The sequence below is a fragment of the Kogia breviceps genome, chromosome 1, assembly GCF_026419965.1.
Source record: "Kogia breviceps isolate mKogBre1 chromosome 1, mKogBre1 haplotype 1, whole genome shotgun sequence".
NCBI lineage: Eukaryota > Metazoa > Chordata > Mammalia > Artiodactyla > Physeteridae > Kogia > Kogia breviceps.
The window spans coordinates 28,980,660-28,997,739 of NC_081310.1; the positions used below are offsets into that span (position 1 = coordinate 28,980,660).

At 38.0% G+C, this 17,080-nt stretch overlaps 1 protein-coding gene across 3 annotated transcripts in view; it reads left to right on the top strand.

Moving 5' to 3' along the window:
• Nucleotides 1-17,080, top strand: part of PLA2G4A (phospholipase A2 group IVA) — a 214,896-nt gene that overhangs the window by 137,177 nt on the left and 60,639 nt on the right. For all 3 annotated transcript variants that reach the window (XM_067029703.1, XM_059076585.2, XM_067029708.1), the window contains 2 exons: nucleotides 8,562-8,599; nucleotides 11,404-11,545. In XM_067029703.1, the coding sequence (XP_066885804.1) occupies nucleotides 8,562-8,599; nucleotides 11,404-11,545 (180 nt within the window). The remainder of the gene's footprint in view (nucleotides 1-8,561; nucleotides 8,600-11,403; nucleotides 11,546-17,080) is intronic.

The following is a 17,080-nucleotide window of genomic DNA, read 5'->3' on the forward strand; positions in this document are numbered from 1 at the left end:
CCTTGGTGCTTTTGCCCTTTGGAGATAAAAACCGTAAATCTAGTCTCATTTTCATAGCAGCTTTCATGTATTTCTTTAAAATAAGCAGACTGTGTTTTACCCATGTTTAATTTTTCTAACTAAATATCTGAAGAAGTGACCTCATTCAATATATAATGTTTTCCAAGCCCTCTTTGGGAAAGACTCCATTTGAAAGTGGAAATGGGGATGTGCTGGGATGTGGTCTGAGCAGTGCTTTCATTGATAGAATGCACAGCAATTACATTAATTGTTTAGAAGCCAATTGTCTTTTTGACTTAAAACTGAACTACAGTTCATCTGGGCATGTATAATTCCATTTGTACTAGGATTCTTGATTATTTTATTAACTTCAAAGTAATATTTCTATCCATAGAATTCCATACATAGAAACTGATGTCTGGGTGGGACCAGCCCATGATTTTATTGCTAGTAGCAATGAAAATTTTTTTAAATTTAATTTAATTTTTTATACAGCAGTTTCTTATTTGTTATCTATTTTATACACATCAGTGTATACATGTTAATCCCAACCTCCCAATTCATCCCATCACAAACCCCCACACCTGCCTTCCCCCCTTGGTGTCCATACATTTCTTCTCTACATCTGTGTCTCTATTTCTGCCTTGCAAAGAGCTTCATCTGCACCATTTTTCTGGATTCCACATATATGTGTTAATATATGATATTTATTTTTCTTTTTCTGACTTAATTCACTCTGTATGACAAGTCCAGCCACATCTCTACAAATGACCCGATTTCATTCCTTTTTATGGCTGAGTAATATTCCATTGTATATATGTACCACATCGTCTTTATTCATTTATCTGTCGATGGGCATTTAGGTTGCTTCCATGACCCGGCTATTGTAAATAGTGCTGCAATGAACATGAGGGTGCATGTGTCTTTTAGAATTATGGTTTTCTCTGGGTATATGCCCAGTAGTGGGATTGTTGTGTCATATGATAATTATATTTTTAGTTTTCTAAGGAACCTTCATACTGTTCTCCATAGTGGCTGTATCAACTTACATTCCCACCAAACAGTGCAAGAGGTTTCCCTTTCTCCACACCCTCTCCAGCATTTGTTGTTTGTAGATTTTTTGATGATGTCCATTCTAACCAGTGTGAGGCGATACCTCATGGTAGTTTTTTTTTGTGTGTGTGTGGTACGCGGGCCTCTCACTGTCGTGGCCTCTCCCGTTGCGGAGCACAGGCTCCAGATGCGCAGGCTCAGCGGCCATGGCTCACGGGCCCAGCCGCTCCGCGGCATGTGGGATCTTCCCGGACCAGGGCACGAACCCGCGTCCCCTGCATCGGCAGGCGGACTCTCAACCACTGCGCCACCAGGGAAGCCCCTCATGGTAGTTTTGATTTGCATTTCTCTAATAATGGGTGATGTTGAGCAGCTTTTCATGTGCCTCTTGGACATCTGTATGTCTTGTTTTCAGAAGTGTCCATTTATGGGCTTCCCTGGTGGCGCAGTGGTCGACAGTCCGCCTGCCGATGCAGGGGACACGGGTTCGTGTCCCGGTACGGGAGGATCCCACATGCCGTTGAGCGGCCGTTGAGCGGCTGGGCCCATGAGCCATGGCTGCTGAGCCTGTGCGTCCGGAGCCTGTGCTCCGCAACGGGAGGGGCCACAACAGTGAGAGGCCCGCGTACCGCAAAAAAAACAAAACAAAAACAAAAAAAAAAAAAGAAAAGAAGTGTCCATTTAGGTCTTCTGCCCATTTTTTGATTGGGTTGTTTGTTTTTTTAAATATTGAGCTGCATGAGCTGTTTACATATTTTGGAGATTAATCCTTCATCCATTGATTCATTTGCAAATATTTTCTCTCATTCTGAGGGTTGTCTTTTCATCTTGTTTATGGTTTCCTTTGCTGTGCAAAAGCTTTCAATTTTCATTAGGTCCTATTTGCTTATTTTTGTTTTTATTTCCATTATTCTAGGAGGTGAGTCACAAAAGATCTTGCTGTGATTTATGTCAGAGTGTTCTTCCTAGGTTTTCCTCTAAGAGTTTTATAGTGTCTGGTCTTACATTTAGATCTTTAATCCATTTTGAGTTTATTTTTGTGTAAGGTGTTACAGAGTGTTCTAATTTCATTCTCTTATGTGTAGCTGCCCAGTTTTCCCAGCACCACTTATTGAAGAGACTGTCTTTTCTCCATTGTGTATCCTTGCCTCCTTTGTCATAGATTAGTTGACCATAGGTGTGTGGGTTTATCTTTGGGTTTTCTATCCTGTTCCATTCATCTATATTTCTGTTATTGTGCCAGTACCATATTGTCTTGATTACTGTAGCTTTGTAGTATAGTCTGAAGTCAGGGAGCCTGATTCTTCTGGCTCTGTTCGGGATCTTTTGTGTCTCCATACAAATTTTAAGATTTTTTGTTCTAGTTCTGTAAAAAATACCACTGGTAATTTCATAGGGATTGCATTGAATCGGTTGATTGCTTTGGGTAGTATAGTCGTTTTCACAATATTGATTCTTCAAATCCAAGAACATGGTATAGCTCTCCATCTGTTTGTGTCATCTATGATTTCTTACATCAGTGTCTTATAGTTTTCTGAGTACAGATCTTTTACCTCCTTGGGTAGGTTTATTTCTAGGTATTTTATTCATTTTGTTGCAATGGTAAGTGGGCATGTTTCCTTAATTTCTCTTTCTGATCTTTCATTGTTAGTGTATAGGAATGCAAGAGATCTCTGTGCATTAATTTTGTATCCTGCAACTTTACCAAATTCATTTATTAGCTCTACTAGTTTTCTGGTGGCATCTTTAGGATTCTCTATGTATAGTATCATGTCATCTGCAAACAGTGACAGTTTTACTTCTACTTTTCCAACTTTTATTCCTTTTATTACTTTTTCTTCTCTAATTACTGTAGCTAGGACTTCCAAAACTATGTTGATTAATGGTGACAAGTGTCAACATCCTTGTCTCATTCCTGATCTTATAGGAAATGCATTCTGTTTTCCACCATTGAAAAGGATGTTTGCTGTGTGTTTGTCATATATGGCCTTTATTATGTTGAGGTAGGTTCCCTCTGTGCCCACTTTCAGGAGAATTTTTATCATAAATGGGTGTTGAATTTTGTCAAAAGCTTGTTCTGCATCTATTGAGATGATCTTATGGTTTTTATTCTTCAGTTTGTTAATATGGTGTATCACATTTATTGATTTGTATATATTGAAGAATCCTTGCATTTCTGGGATAAATCCCACTTGATCATGGTATATGATCCTTTTAATGTGTTGTTGGATTCTGTTTGGTAGTATTTTGTTGAGGAGTTTTGCATTGATATTCATCAGTGATATTGGTCTGTAATTTTCTTTCTTTGTAGTATCTTTTTCTGGCTTTGGTATCAGGGTGATGGTGACCTTGTAGAATGAGTTTAGGAGTGTTCTTTCCTCTGTGATTTTTTGAAGAGCTTGAGAAGGATGGGTGTTAACTATTCTCTAAATGTTTGATAGAATTCCCTTGTGAAGCCATCTGGTCCTGGACTTTTGTTTGTTGGAAGATTTTTAATCCCAGTTTCAATTTCATTACTTTTGATTGGTCTGTTCATATTTTCTATTTCTCCTGTTTCAGTCTTAGAAGGTTATACCTTTCGAAGAATTTGTCCATTTCTTCCAGGTTGTCCAATTTATTGGCATAGAGTCACTTGTAGTCATCTCCTAGGATACTTTGTATTTCTGTGGTGTCCATTGTAACTTCTACTTTTTCCTTTCTAATTTTATTGATTTGAGTCCTCTCCTTCTTTTTCTTGATGAATCTGGCTAAAGGTTTATCAATTTTGTTTATCTCTTCAAAGAAACAGCTTTTAGTTTTATTGATCTATTGTTTTCTTTGTTTCTATTTCATTTATTTCTGCTCTGATATTTATGATTTCTTTCCTTCTACTAACTTTAGGTTTTGTTTGTTCTTCTTTGTCTAGTTCCTTAAGGTGTAAGCTTAGATTGTTTATTTGTGATTTTCTTGTTTCTTGATGTAGGATTGTGTTGCTATAGACTTCCCTCTTAGAACTGCTTTTGCTGCATCCCATAGGTTTTGGATTGTCGTGTTTTCGTTGTCATCTGTCTCTAGGTATGTTTTGACTTCCTCTTTGATTTCTTCAGTGATCTATTGGTTGTTTAGTAACGTATTGTTTAGCCTCCGTGTGTTTGTGTTTTTCACATTTTTTTCCCTGGAATTGATTTGGAATTTCATAGTGTTGTGGTCAGAGGAGATACTTGATTTGATTTCAGTTTTCTTAAGTTTACCACAGGTTGATTTGTGACCCAATATGTGATCTTTCCTGGAGAATGTTCCTTGTGCACTTGAGACGAAACTGTAATCTGCAATTTTCGGATGGAATGTCCTATAAATATAGTTAAATGTATCTGGTCTATTGTGTCATTTAAAGCTTGTATTTCCTTATTAATTTTCTGTCTGGTGATCTGTGCATTGGTGTAAGTGAGGTGTTAAAATCCCCCACTATTATTATGTTACTGTAGATTTCCTCTTTTAGAGCTGTTAGCATTTGCCTTATGTATTGAGGCACTCCTATGTTGGGTGCATATATATTTATAATTGTTACATCTTCTTCTTGGATTGATCTCTTGGTCATTATGTAGTGTCCTTCCTTGTCTCTTGTAACATTCTTTATTTTAAAGTCTATTTTATCTGATATGATTATTGCTACTAGAGCTTTCTTTTGATTTCCAATTGCATGGAATATCTTTTCCATCCCTTCACTTTCAGTCTGTATGTGTCCCTAGGTCTGAAGTGGGTCTCTTGTAGACAGCATATATATGGGTCTTGTTTTTCATTGTTTATCCATTCAGCAAGCCTGTGTCTTTTGGTTGGAGCATTTAATCCATTCATATTTAAGGTGATTATTGATATGTATGTTCCTATTACCATTTTCTTAATTGTTTTGGGTTTGTTTTTGTAGGTCCTTTTCTTCTCTTATGTTTCCCACTTAGAGAAGTTCCTTTAGCATTTGTCCTAGAGCTGGTTTGGTGGTGCTGAATTCTCTTAGCTTTTACTTGTCTGTAAAGCTTTTGATTTCTCTGTCAAATCTGAATGAGATCCTTGCTGGGTAGAGTAATCTTGGGTAGGTTCTTCCCTTTCATCACTTTAAATATGTCATGCCACTCCCTTCTGGCTGTTAGAGTTTCTGCTGAGAAATCAGCTGTTAACCTTATGGGAGTTCCCTTTTATGTTATTTGTTAGTTTCCCCTTGTTGCTTTTAATAATTTTTCTTTGTTTTTAATTCTTGTCAATGTGATTACTATGTGTCTCAGCCTGTTTCTGCTTGGGTTTATCCTGCCTGGGACTCTCTGTGCTTCCTGGACTTGGGTGGCTATTTCCTTTTCCATGTTAGGGAAGTTTTCGACTATAATCTCTTCAAATATTTTCCAAAGCCCTTTCTCTCTCTCTTCTTCTCTGGGACCCCTATAATGTGAATGTTGGTGTGTTTAAGGTTGTCCCAGATGTCTCTTACTCTGTCTTCATTTCTTTTCATTCTTTTTTCTTTATTCTGTTCCATGGCAGTGATTTCCACCATTCTATCTTCCTGGTCAGCTATCCGTTCTTCTGCCTCAGTTATTCTGCTATTGATTCCATCTAGTGTATTTTTCATTTCAGTTATTGTATTGTTCATCTCTGTTTGTTTCTTCTTTAATTCTTCTAAGTGTTTTTTTCTTTAATCCTTCTAGGTCTTTGTTAAACATTTCTTGCATCTTCTCAGTCTTTGCCTCCATTGTTTTTCTGAGGTCCTGGATCATCTTCACTATCATTATTCTGAATTCTTTTTCTGGAAGGTTGCCTAGCACCACTTCATTTAGTTGTTTTTCTGGGGTTGTATCTTGTTGTTTCAGCTGGTACATAGTCCTCTACCTTTTCATTTTGTCTATCTTTCTGTGAATGTGGTTTTTGTTCCACAGGCTGTAGTAATGTACTTCTTCTTTCTGCTGTCTGCTCTCTGGAGGATGAGACTATCTAAGACGTTTGTGCAAACTTCCTTATTGGGGGACTTGTGGTTGGTAGAGCTGGGTGTTGCTCTGGTGGGCAGAGCTCGGCAAAACTTTAATCTGCTTTTCTGCCGATGCTTGGAGTGAGTTCCCTCTCTGTTGGTTGTTTGGCCTGAGGCGACTCAGTTCTGGAGGCTATAGGCTCTTTGGTGGGGCTAATGGAGGACTCCAGGAGGGCTCATGCCAAGGAGTACTTTCCAGAACTTCTACTGCCAGTGTCCTTGTCTCCACAGTGAGCCAGAGACACCCCCCACCTCTGCAGGAGACCCTCCAACACTAGTAGGTAGCTCTGGTTCAGTCTCCTGTGGAGTTACTGTTCCTTCCCCCTGGGTCCTGATGCACACAGTACTTTGTGTTTGCCCTCCAAGAGTGGAGTCTCTGTTTCCCCCAGTCCTGTAATCAAATCCCACTAGCCTTCAAAGTCTGATTCTCTGGGAATTCCTCCTCCTGTTGCCAGACCCCCAGGTTGGGAAGCCTGATGTGGGGCTCAGACCCTTTACTCCAGTGGGTGGACTCTTGTGGTATAATTATTCTCCACTTTGTGAGTCACCCACCCAGTGGTTATGGGATTTGATTTTATTGTGATTGCACCCCACTTACCGTCTCATTGTGGCTTCTCCATTGTCTTTGGATGTGGGATATCTTTTTTGTTGAGTTCCAGTGTCTTCCTGTCAATGATTGTTCAGCAGTTAGTTGAGATTCTGTTGCTCTTGCAAGAGGGAGTTAGCACACGTCCTTCTACTCTGCCATCTTGAACCAATCTCCCAATGAGATATTTCTTGACTGGAAAAGATGCCTGATGTGCTCCCGCTCCACACACACATGCACAGTAATTTAGTGGATACTTATTGATTGTATGTTGTATGCCAAATACTGTGCAATGAACATGTAATAGAGACCTATTTAAGACAGAGCTTACGATTTAGTGGGAAAGGCAAATTTTTGTACAGGTAATTTCCATACCTTTTTATTACTAATAAAATTCAGTACTGAGAATTATCCATGAACTTATTTTAACATTTTGGAAAGCTCCTTCTACTTTGTTTCTTTCCATCCCTTGAAACCAAAAAAGAAAAAGCCAATAATCTATAGCATTTTATGTTGGCTCAAAAAATATCCTCTTCCCATTTTAAGAGGCATATCTTAGTTCTGTTCTATTTGAAGGTATTCAACAGGTTCATTCTAGCTATATTCTTATCGTAACTGATGTAATAAAAATAATAGCACCATCTTACACTTGTGCAGGAAACTTCGAAACATTTTCTCATTTGGTTCTTTCAACAATCTAAAGTTACATTATTCATAATTAATGGCAGGGATAGTATTGAGAAGGCCTTTCTATACAACAGATTTATAGCCTCTGGAAAGACATCTTTTAATATCCCTTTTCTCTGTGGATATTAGTCATTCTTTTTTTTATTAAACCCAAATTGGCCCACTGACAGTATGGATTCCTCCCATAAGTTTGGTTGGTTCATATAGTGTTGGAAAAATAAAAACCTGAGCCCCATATTCCATTTGTAGATGTTTCTTAAGCTGACCACAGTTGGTTGGCCCCTGGGTCCTGCTGTCCACCTTGGATAGACGTTCTGTCTTCAGTTTACTATAGCCTGCACTTGTCACAAATGCACAAGTGTTAATTTTCACCCAGGTTTTCTTTAACTTTGACCTCTGATTCTGAGGCCCAGGGACAGCCCCAGAATAATGATACACATCTTCATAGTTTTTAGATCTCAGAAAGTTTTTACAATTTTTGAGTAATGATTTTGGTATGCACTGCTTCTTTTTAATGATGAAGGAAAATAGCCATGCCAAGGCAATTCTTATGCTTGTTAAAATGATGTATAGCAGGGTCCGCAACCCCTGGGCCATGGACCAGTACCAGCCTGTGGCTTGTTAGGAACCAGGCTGCACAGCAGGAGGCGAGCTGCAGGTGAGTGAGCAAAACTTCATCTGTATTTACAGCTGCTCTTCATCGCTCTCATTACTGCCTGAGCTCCGTCTCCTGTCAGCATTATGATGAGTTGTGTAATTATTTCATTATATATTACAATGTAATAATAATGAAAATAAAATGCACAGTAAATGTAATGCACTTGAATCACCCCCAAACCATCCCCCCTGCCAATCTGTGGAAAAATTGTCTTCCACAAAACCGGTCCCTGGTGCCAAAAACATTGGAGACCACTGACGTATAGGATTTCCCTGGCAGTCCAGTGGTTAAGACTCTGTGCTTCCACTGCAGGGGGAACAGGTTCAATCCCTGGTTGGGAAATTAAGATCTCACATGCCGTGTGGTGCAAATGATGTATAAAGTAGGCTTATCTCATGAAAAATAGCAAAAAATTATTTATTGAGATACACCTGTAATTTAAGGTCTTCATGGAGCTATGTTACTTTTATTTTTAGTATATTTTTAGGTTAAAAATAATCTGTCACTCAAAAATTATTTTGACTTTGTTTGCATTATATATAATACACTTCCATTTTATGACCCTAATCTGACTAATATATCTATCCTAGGTCACGGAAATGATTCTGGAAATGTCTCTTGAAGTTTGGTAAGTCCATTTATTTCATTGGATGGAAAATACTATGAGTGATCCACTGATTGATTTTAATTGTTAAAGAGTACACTTTTAATATATGAAATAACTCTGACACCTTTGAGTATCAAAAATGCATTAAAAGTGCTTTGCTTTTCTTTAGCTCTCTCCTAATAACTACAGCATTAAAAACAACAACAACAACAACAAAAAAACTAATATTCTTTGCTTAGTTTTCCAGTAGTTTGGTAGTTAAATCATAAATGTCGGAAGAAGAGCCTTTAGAAGGGGCTCTTCCTCAAGTTAAATATATATTCCCATAGAAATAAATATAGCTATTGAAGCCCATTTTCATTGCTGATTCAGATAGGTATTAAAAAATATGACAATGAACATACACAGGAAACTATAAGAGGAAAAATGGAAAATTGAGTCTGTCTTTGTTCATATTGATCATCAAGAAAACAAATGGTTAAGTCCCATGATGTGTGTTGCTCTTTCAAAGTGGTCTCCAAAAATGAATGTTGGAAATTCATTTATTTATTTTCATATGGTGAGTCTTAGGGGAGTCAGGCCTGCCTTGAATTAGCTCATCTCTGACCTCATGCTGAGGTTGATAGATCGCACCTCCCTCAACCTCTCTGCATCTCTTGAACTTCCCTGTTGAAGTGGGTTTCCCAGAGTTACTAGTACACATTTTATTTACACGAACATCACAAAATTAGTGTAGCATTCTCATTTCTTATGATTTGCTAAATGAATGATGATGGATACATTGACATTAGGTTTAGGTATTTCTCTTATTTTGATTCCCAGAAAATGTTGGTTCAACTTAAAAAATTATTACATAAATTACTACTGTCATTCAATATATATCAGCGTGTATCAAAGGACAGTCCAACTTTTTTAGTTGTGTTATTTTCAGTTACATCGATTCTTGCTCACAAGTGGTATATTTTGGCATGAGATTAGAAATATTTTTGTTACTTGACTATGAAAGTAATTCTATTTGTTTTAATGGGAAGTGATCTCCACTGGTGTAATTAGGACAATATTATGCTTTAATAAAGCAGTTATCAAAAAAAAGTAGGGAAAAAAACCTCAGCTAAATGTATACGTAGGTCCAGAAGCAATTTACTATATATTTACAGTGAACTTTAATCACACTCTATTTTTATATGTTAATTTGTCTTGACTCTAAAATGAAATGTTGGACTTCCCTCGTGGCGATTAAGAATCCGCCTGCCAGAGTGAAGTGGTTCAGAAAGAGAAAAACAAATACCGTATGCTAACACATATATATGGAATCTAAAAAAAAAAAAAAAAGTACTGATGAACCTAGTGGCAGTGCAGGAATAAAGACATAGACATAGAGAATGGACTTGAGAACATGGCGGGGGAGGGGAGGGGGAAGCTGGGGCGAAGTGAGAGTAGCATCAATATATATACACTACCGAATGTACAATAGTTAGCTAGTGGGAAGTAGCAGCATAGCACAGGGAGATCAGCTTGGTGCTTTGCGATAGCCTAGAGAGGTGAGATAGGGAGGGTGGGAGGGAGGCTCAAGAGAGAGGGGATATGGGGATATATGTATACATAGGGCTGATTCACTTTGTTGTACAACAGAAACTAACACAGTATCGTGAAGCAATTATACTCCAATAGAGATCTATTTAAAAAAAAAAAAAGTATCTGCCTGCCAATGCAGTGGGCATGGGTTCAATCCCTGGTCCGGGAAGATTCCCACATGCCATGGAGCAACTAAGCCCGTACGCCACAACTACTGACCCCACGTGCTGCAGCTACTGAAGCCTGAGCGCCAAGAGCCTGTGCTCCGCAACAAAAGAAGCCGCTGCAATGAAAAACCTGCACGCTGTGATGAAAAGTAGCCCCCACTCACCGCAACTAGAGAAAGCCTGTGCACAGCAACGAAGACCCCAACACAGCCTAAATAAATAAATAAATTAAATTAAATAAAGTAAAATAAAATAAATAAAATGAAATGTTCATTAAAGAAAAACTCAATTTTTCATGGAATGTCTTCCATTAAATATAAAATAAAATAAGGAAAGAAATTAATTAGAGAGTTAACGATAGTACATAAAAGAAGACACACACAAGCCATACGTCTGTTACTATATTTATAAAATTGCTCAATATATTTTGAATTTTCTTTTAGATATTTTTATACTGATATCTTCTAAACATCTATGTTCATTTCTTTATTTGTAGATCTTTTCAAAATCATGCTTCTCGTGCTTAATGTAAGATAATGATCAACATACTACATTACAAGGAACATGAGTTCCAGAATGAGAAGCCCTGGATTTAAATATCTACTTGCTAATTTTGTTAACAGTTGAAAGATTTCTAATTACTTTTTTACTCATTTGTAATATAAGAAAAGTACTTTATATCTATTGTGATGATTTAGCGAGGTGTTCTTCCTAAAGAGCATGTATTATAGGAAACTTTTCCACATGTATACACATGTTTGTGATGGTATTGTTCATAGTAGTTTAAAAAAATTGGACATAATGTCAATATTTATGGATACATAAATTGTGCTCTAGTTATATAATGAAAATATTCCATAATAGTAAATATATGTGAATTCGTTCTACTTATAAACACAGATGAATCTCAAAAACAAAATATTCAGTGGAAAAACATGATTTGCAGAATACATACAGTTGATAGCATTTATACAAAAATTAGAAACCTGTAAAGTGACTCTATATATTATTTAGACCTAAATGTATAATGTAAAATACGAGGCTACTGGGGACATTGATTCATGATCTCTATTTTATATACAGTTCATCCCCAGACCTCCGATTTAGTATGGCTCTGTGTGACCAGGAGAAAGCTTTCCGACAACAGAGAAAAGAAAACATAAAGGAAAACATGAAGAAACTCCTGGGTCCAAAGAATAGTGAAGGCTTGTATTCTACACGTGATGTGAGTTGGAAATTTTTCAAATGTTCTTGCAACTTAATAATAATTTTGTTTGTACTTTCTCCCAAATTCCACCCAAATGTGACAATATTGAGATTAAACATTATTTCTCTATCTTTTTAAGATAAGGTAAGTATTTCATAAACAGAAACTCTTTGAGGAAGATCATCACAAATGCTGCCCATATTTGGTAATATTGATCATATATAGATTTTAAAAGAGGAATAGGCAGACTGATGCACAAACAAGATGTTCATTTCATTAGTAAGAAAAGTTTAACCTACAAAAGGATGCAAAAGGATCATTGAATTCATTTTAATACAGACTAAGATTAAACAATTGTGGGACTTATAATTACTGAACAAGAACAAAATATTATAAATCTTAATGACAACAATTAACAAAAAATTTTCTTAAAAGATGTGAATAGGGAGATAAAAGGAAATATTTCAAATTATTACTATTTCATAGCAGGGAGTGAAAAGATATCATCCAAAATTGACCAACAAGTTAAAACAGTAACCTCCACATTTTAATATTTTCATAATCCTAATTATAGAGAGATGTTAAAATTACGATATTTTCATCAACAAATATTGCAAGTACAATCCTTCTATTGTACTTTAATTTCTTTTTCTTCCCTTAAATTCCAGCAAAGTAAAACGGCATTTATTATTCAGTAACTTGTATTATACAATCCAGTTTTTGTCTGTCTATTCATTTATCCCTTCACTCATGTATCTGTCTGTCTACCTATCTATCTACCTACCTACCTGTCCACTCATCCACCCATCCATCCATCGATAGGTCTATCCTTCTTTCTGAAATCTACAAAAATAAATTGCGGCCATAGTTAATAATACTGTATTATATATTTTAAAGTTGCTAAGAGAGTAGATACTAAAAGTCCTCATTGGGCTTCCCTCGTGGCGCAGTGGTTGAGAGTCCGCCTGCCGATGCAGGGGACACGGGTTCATGCCCCGGTCTGGGAAGATCCCACATGCCGCGGAGCGGCTGGGCCCGTGAGCCATGGCTGCTGAGCCTGCGCAGTCCGGAGCCTGTGCTCCGCAATCTGAGAGGCCTGCGTACCGCAAAAAAAATAAAAAATAAAAAAAATAAAAGTCCTCATCACAAGAAAAAAATTTTGTAACCATATGTGGGGATAGATATTAACTAGACTTATTGTGGTGATCATTTCACAATACAGACAAATATCAAATCATTATGTTGTACACCTGAAACTAATATAATGTATGTCAAATATACCTCAATAAAACAAAATTTAAAAAATGAATTGCTGCAATGATACTCATCAGATGATAATAATGAAATTTCTTCTTAGTGGCATATCAGGTATTTTTTTTTTTTTTTTTTACTGATTTCTTTGAGCTTTTCTGTTAATTGAATATTTTAGATGGACATAATTTATTTTTAGAAAGATATTTTCATTAAATATGTAAGTCAATATATATTTTATATCTATATATAAGCATATATATTTACCCCCATACATGTACACACAGACCAGAGATTAAAGATTACTGTAGATTAAGGACAAAATGCCACTGGAAATGAGAAATAAATTCTGAGTAAGGGGGCCAGATGGGTACCCCTGTCCCACATGTGATGGCACATTTCTAAATGTGTTTCTAGGTGGGTGTAGCAGGGGTCGAAAGCCAGTCTGGGCTTCTGGAGTGGCTTTTGGTACTATGGGAGCAAACTCTAAGGTCAAATATTGCTGATGGGGATTTTTTGCTAAAAGGAAGCTTGGAGGAGAAGCAAAACCTCCATTGAAGCTTCTGTTTAAACAAAAGAGACTGCTCTTCAATCATGCATCCTGTGGTTGCTTATTGTCTCCGGCTAATGAGTCCTTGAAGACACATCCTTCTGTATGTATTACTCAGAAGTTTCTAGCTTCCTGGGAAGTCTTTTGGGGTGTTTTGTTTGTTTGTTTTTCTGTAGTAAACCTTCCCTCAGCAGTTCTACACCATCTTTTTGTCCCCATCCTTGTTTGGCATTGTTATGCCCTTGGAGCAGAGAAATGATATTTCAAGTTTTTTTGATCTCTGCCATTTCTCATTTGTTGAGACACTGTGCTGGGAACTTGAGGTGAATAAAACTGAAATGGTGAATACGAAACAGTCACTTTCCTTGGTGAGTTTAAAGCCTAGTTGGGGAGAAAGCCATTTCAGCAGATGACACAGTGATGGAAATGGATACCTCTGTTAATTCATGGTCAACTTCATTTGGGAGACCCATGCTGGCCGTTTCAGTGTTTCCCAGCCTAATTGCTTTCCATTTATTTTAAATGCTTTTTATTTCACCCCCAGCTGCTGATCCACCCTCTGCCTCCCTCACAGCTGATAGACTTGCCTCCTAATTAGAGAAATTAAAAGTCATCAGGTGACAAATCTTTCATTTCTTGCCATAGGATTGACATGTTTCATAACCCGGGCTTACTCTTTGTCACTTCCCTCTGTGCTCAATGGAGGAAAGGGCGCCTTTTCTTTCCAGAGTCACATCATCTCAGATATGGATTGCAAACCCCTGTTAAGAACCCCAACATAGCAACTGTCCAGTCCTCCCAGGGCTGCTCCGCCCCTCTGTTGTCTGCCTCCGTGTTTGTATGAAATTTTCCTGCTCTAAACTCTGATATATATAGAGAAAAAAGGAACCAAAAAAATCCCCATGGAATGTACATTCCCTTCTCCTTTCCGCTCTGCTTCTCTCATCTTCACAAACTTTTCCAAAGTTTCCTACACAATCTCATTCGACTTCCTTGCTTTCCTCAGGCTTCTGCCCTCATGACTCTACAGCAGCTGCTTTACTAGTCACAGGTACCAGCTAACAAATGCAAAGGATCTTCTGGTCCTGTGTTCCCTAATTCTGTAGCTGCAAATGACTCATGTTTTCCTACTATTTTAATCATTCACTACCCTTCCCTTACTGTCTTCCCTTTATTTTCATCATGCCTCTCTGGTTCCCTTTACCAGATCTTCTTCCTCTGTGCATTATTTAAATGTGAGTTCTTCAAGACTCAGCCCTAGCCCCTCTTAAGAATTTTCTCTCCCTTTCATGTGTCACCCAGCACATTTGGGCTAAGAACTTCACATGTATATCAACAACCTAGAATCTCTCTTCTGAGATTCACACCTGAATATCTATACCTCTTCTTTCTGATTCCTTCACTTGTATTCTTAACATCTCACACTCAGCATGTCTGAATCTGTACACAAAATCCTCTGGTCTCTATAGTTCTACCGAAGCCTGTCCTCTTTCTTCCCACTTTCTGTTCACACTGAATTCAGAGTGAGCTTTTCAAGATACAAATATGATTCTATCCAAGCCAAGCTTAAAATCCTTTCACTGCTCTTAGGACTGGCCTCACAGCATCTCTCCAGCTTCATGTGTTCCTGGTTCATCTCAAATCTCCCACGCCCCCTCCTCTAAGTGCCTCTTGGTTCCAGGTCTCTGCAGAACCCTTCCCAGGTGGTGCTCTTGCATGCGTTGTTACTTCTCTCTGCCTAGGCCTCGCCCTCCCCTCCCTCCCTCCACTCCACCCCCTTTTCAGTTAACTAATAGCCTCCCATTCTTTTTTTTTAAATAAATTTATTTATTTATTTATGGCTGAGTTGGGTCTTTGTTGCTGTGCTCGGGCTTTCTCTAATTGCGGTAAGCAGGGGCTACTCTTCGTTGTGCGCAGGCTTCTCATTGCGGTGGCTTCTCTTGTTGCGAAGCATGGGCTCTATGTGCGTGGGCTTCAGTAGTTGTGGCTCACGGGTTCTAGAACGCAGGCTCAGTAGTTGTGGTGCCTGGGCTTAGTTGCTCCGCGGCATGTGGGATCTTCCTTGACCAGGGCTCAAACCCGTGTTCCCTGCATTGGCAGGCAGATTCTTAATGACTGCGCCACTAGGGAAGCCCTCTTTTTTTTTTTTTTTTTTTCACCATCTTTATTGGAGTATAATTGCTTTACAATGGTGTGTTAGTTTCTGCTGTATAACAAAGTGAATCAGCTATACGTATACATATATCCCCATATCCCCTCTCTCTTGCGTCTCCCTCCCACCCTCCCTATCCCATGCCTCTAGGTGGACACAAGGCACCCAGCTGATCTCCCGAGAAGGCTTGGATGAAAAGACCCCAGTCTGAATGGCTGCATTAGAAAGTCTGTGGGGCATATTGGCGCAGATGTCCAGTAGCCTTTGGTCTTAGGTTTTCCTTTTCGAAAGGAAAGTTTCTGCCTCACCTCCCAGGCACTCCTCCTTTTGTGAAAAGGAATCTTTCTGGGAAAATGAAATTTGGCCTAATATTCATACAGATTGGCTTTTCTGCAGCAGATGGAGAATGAGGTAATTATGCTTTTCTCTAGGCTAGTCTTCAAAAATATTAAACTCGTGTTTTTGGAAGTCATTCCTCAAATTAAAACTTTTGATGTTGTTGTTTTGGATTTGGTGAAGCCATTTTTTTCTCTTGGCAGAAACCATCTGTTTAGATATATTCAGCACCACCCATTCCCATAACACAAATATCATTTTCCTATTTTGTGTTTCTCCTTGGCCAAGGTCCTCTTAAACTCCCATTTCCCTTGTTCCCTGCCAAGATCTTCACTTTCTTCACGTTCACTTTCACTTTCACGACTGGCTGGTTGGCCTCCTGAAGGTAAGGAGGAGCGGGCTGCTGTCTAAGATGGAACAGCCCTACTCAATTCTTGATGCAGAGACAGTGCCTGTCTTGTCCCCAGTTTTCAACAAATGGTTTGCAGCATCCAGTTTGGGACATCAGTGTCAAATTAAAATGTTGAATGAATTTGGGCACCTTGCTTCTTTCCTCTACTTCACTTATAAAATGGACACAATGTCACATTCAGCTAAAAGGATGAGTACTAAGCAGCCCGAACAATGTGTAAGGCACATCTTAGTTATTCAATATGATAGTAGCTATTAAACCAATACATGGCTGTTGCTGTTATGTAACACCCCAGGACAATGTCAAATTCAATAGAACCTTAGCTTTCCTACTTGGATAATGAATTAGTTAAATACTTAAGGTTTCTAGTAAGCCAAGAGTTTCTTCTCTTAAGTAATAAGACTTAAAAAAAATTACTCTCAAAAAAAAAAAGGTTAATATGTATTGATTTTAATCATTTGGATGGAAATCGTTCTAAAAAACATAATTCTTTGCCCAGACTGAACTGATTTAAGTGCTCTCATGTCTGTGGCCTTTGCAATCAACTGCCATTTCTCCATGCTCTATATATTCCCTTGAAGTAATTTCTTCAAATCACCCCTTTCTCTTTCAACTTTGTTGTTGTGGAATTAAAATCTGATAAGTAAGCTTGTTGTTAGAACACTGTCTCTGATTAGTATAATTTCTCCATAAATAAAGGGCTGAGATCGTTCCTATGAGTAAGATCTGTAACACTATGTGCATTGGAATTTTTGACATATTAGGGTTATTTAGAGGCCACTTCTTTTAAATTTTCTTGTTCCAAAATAGCTTTTGGTCAGATGTAGTTTCCAGATTACAGTCTCTTCTGTG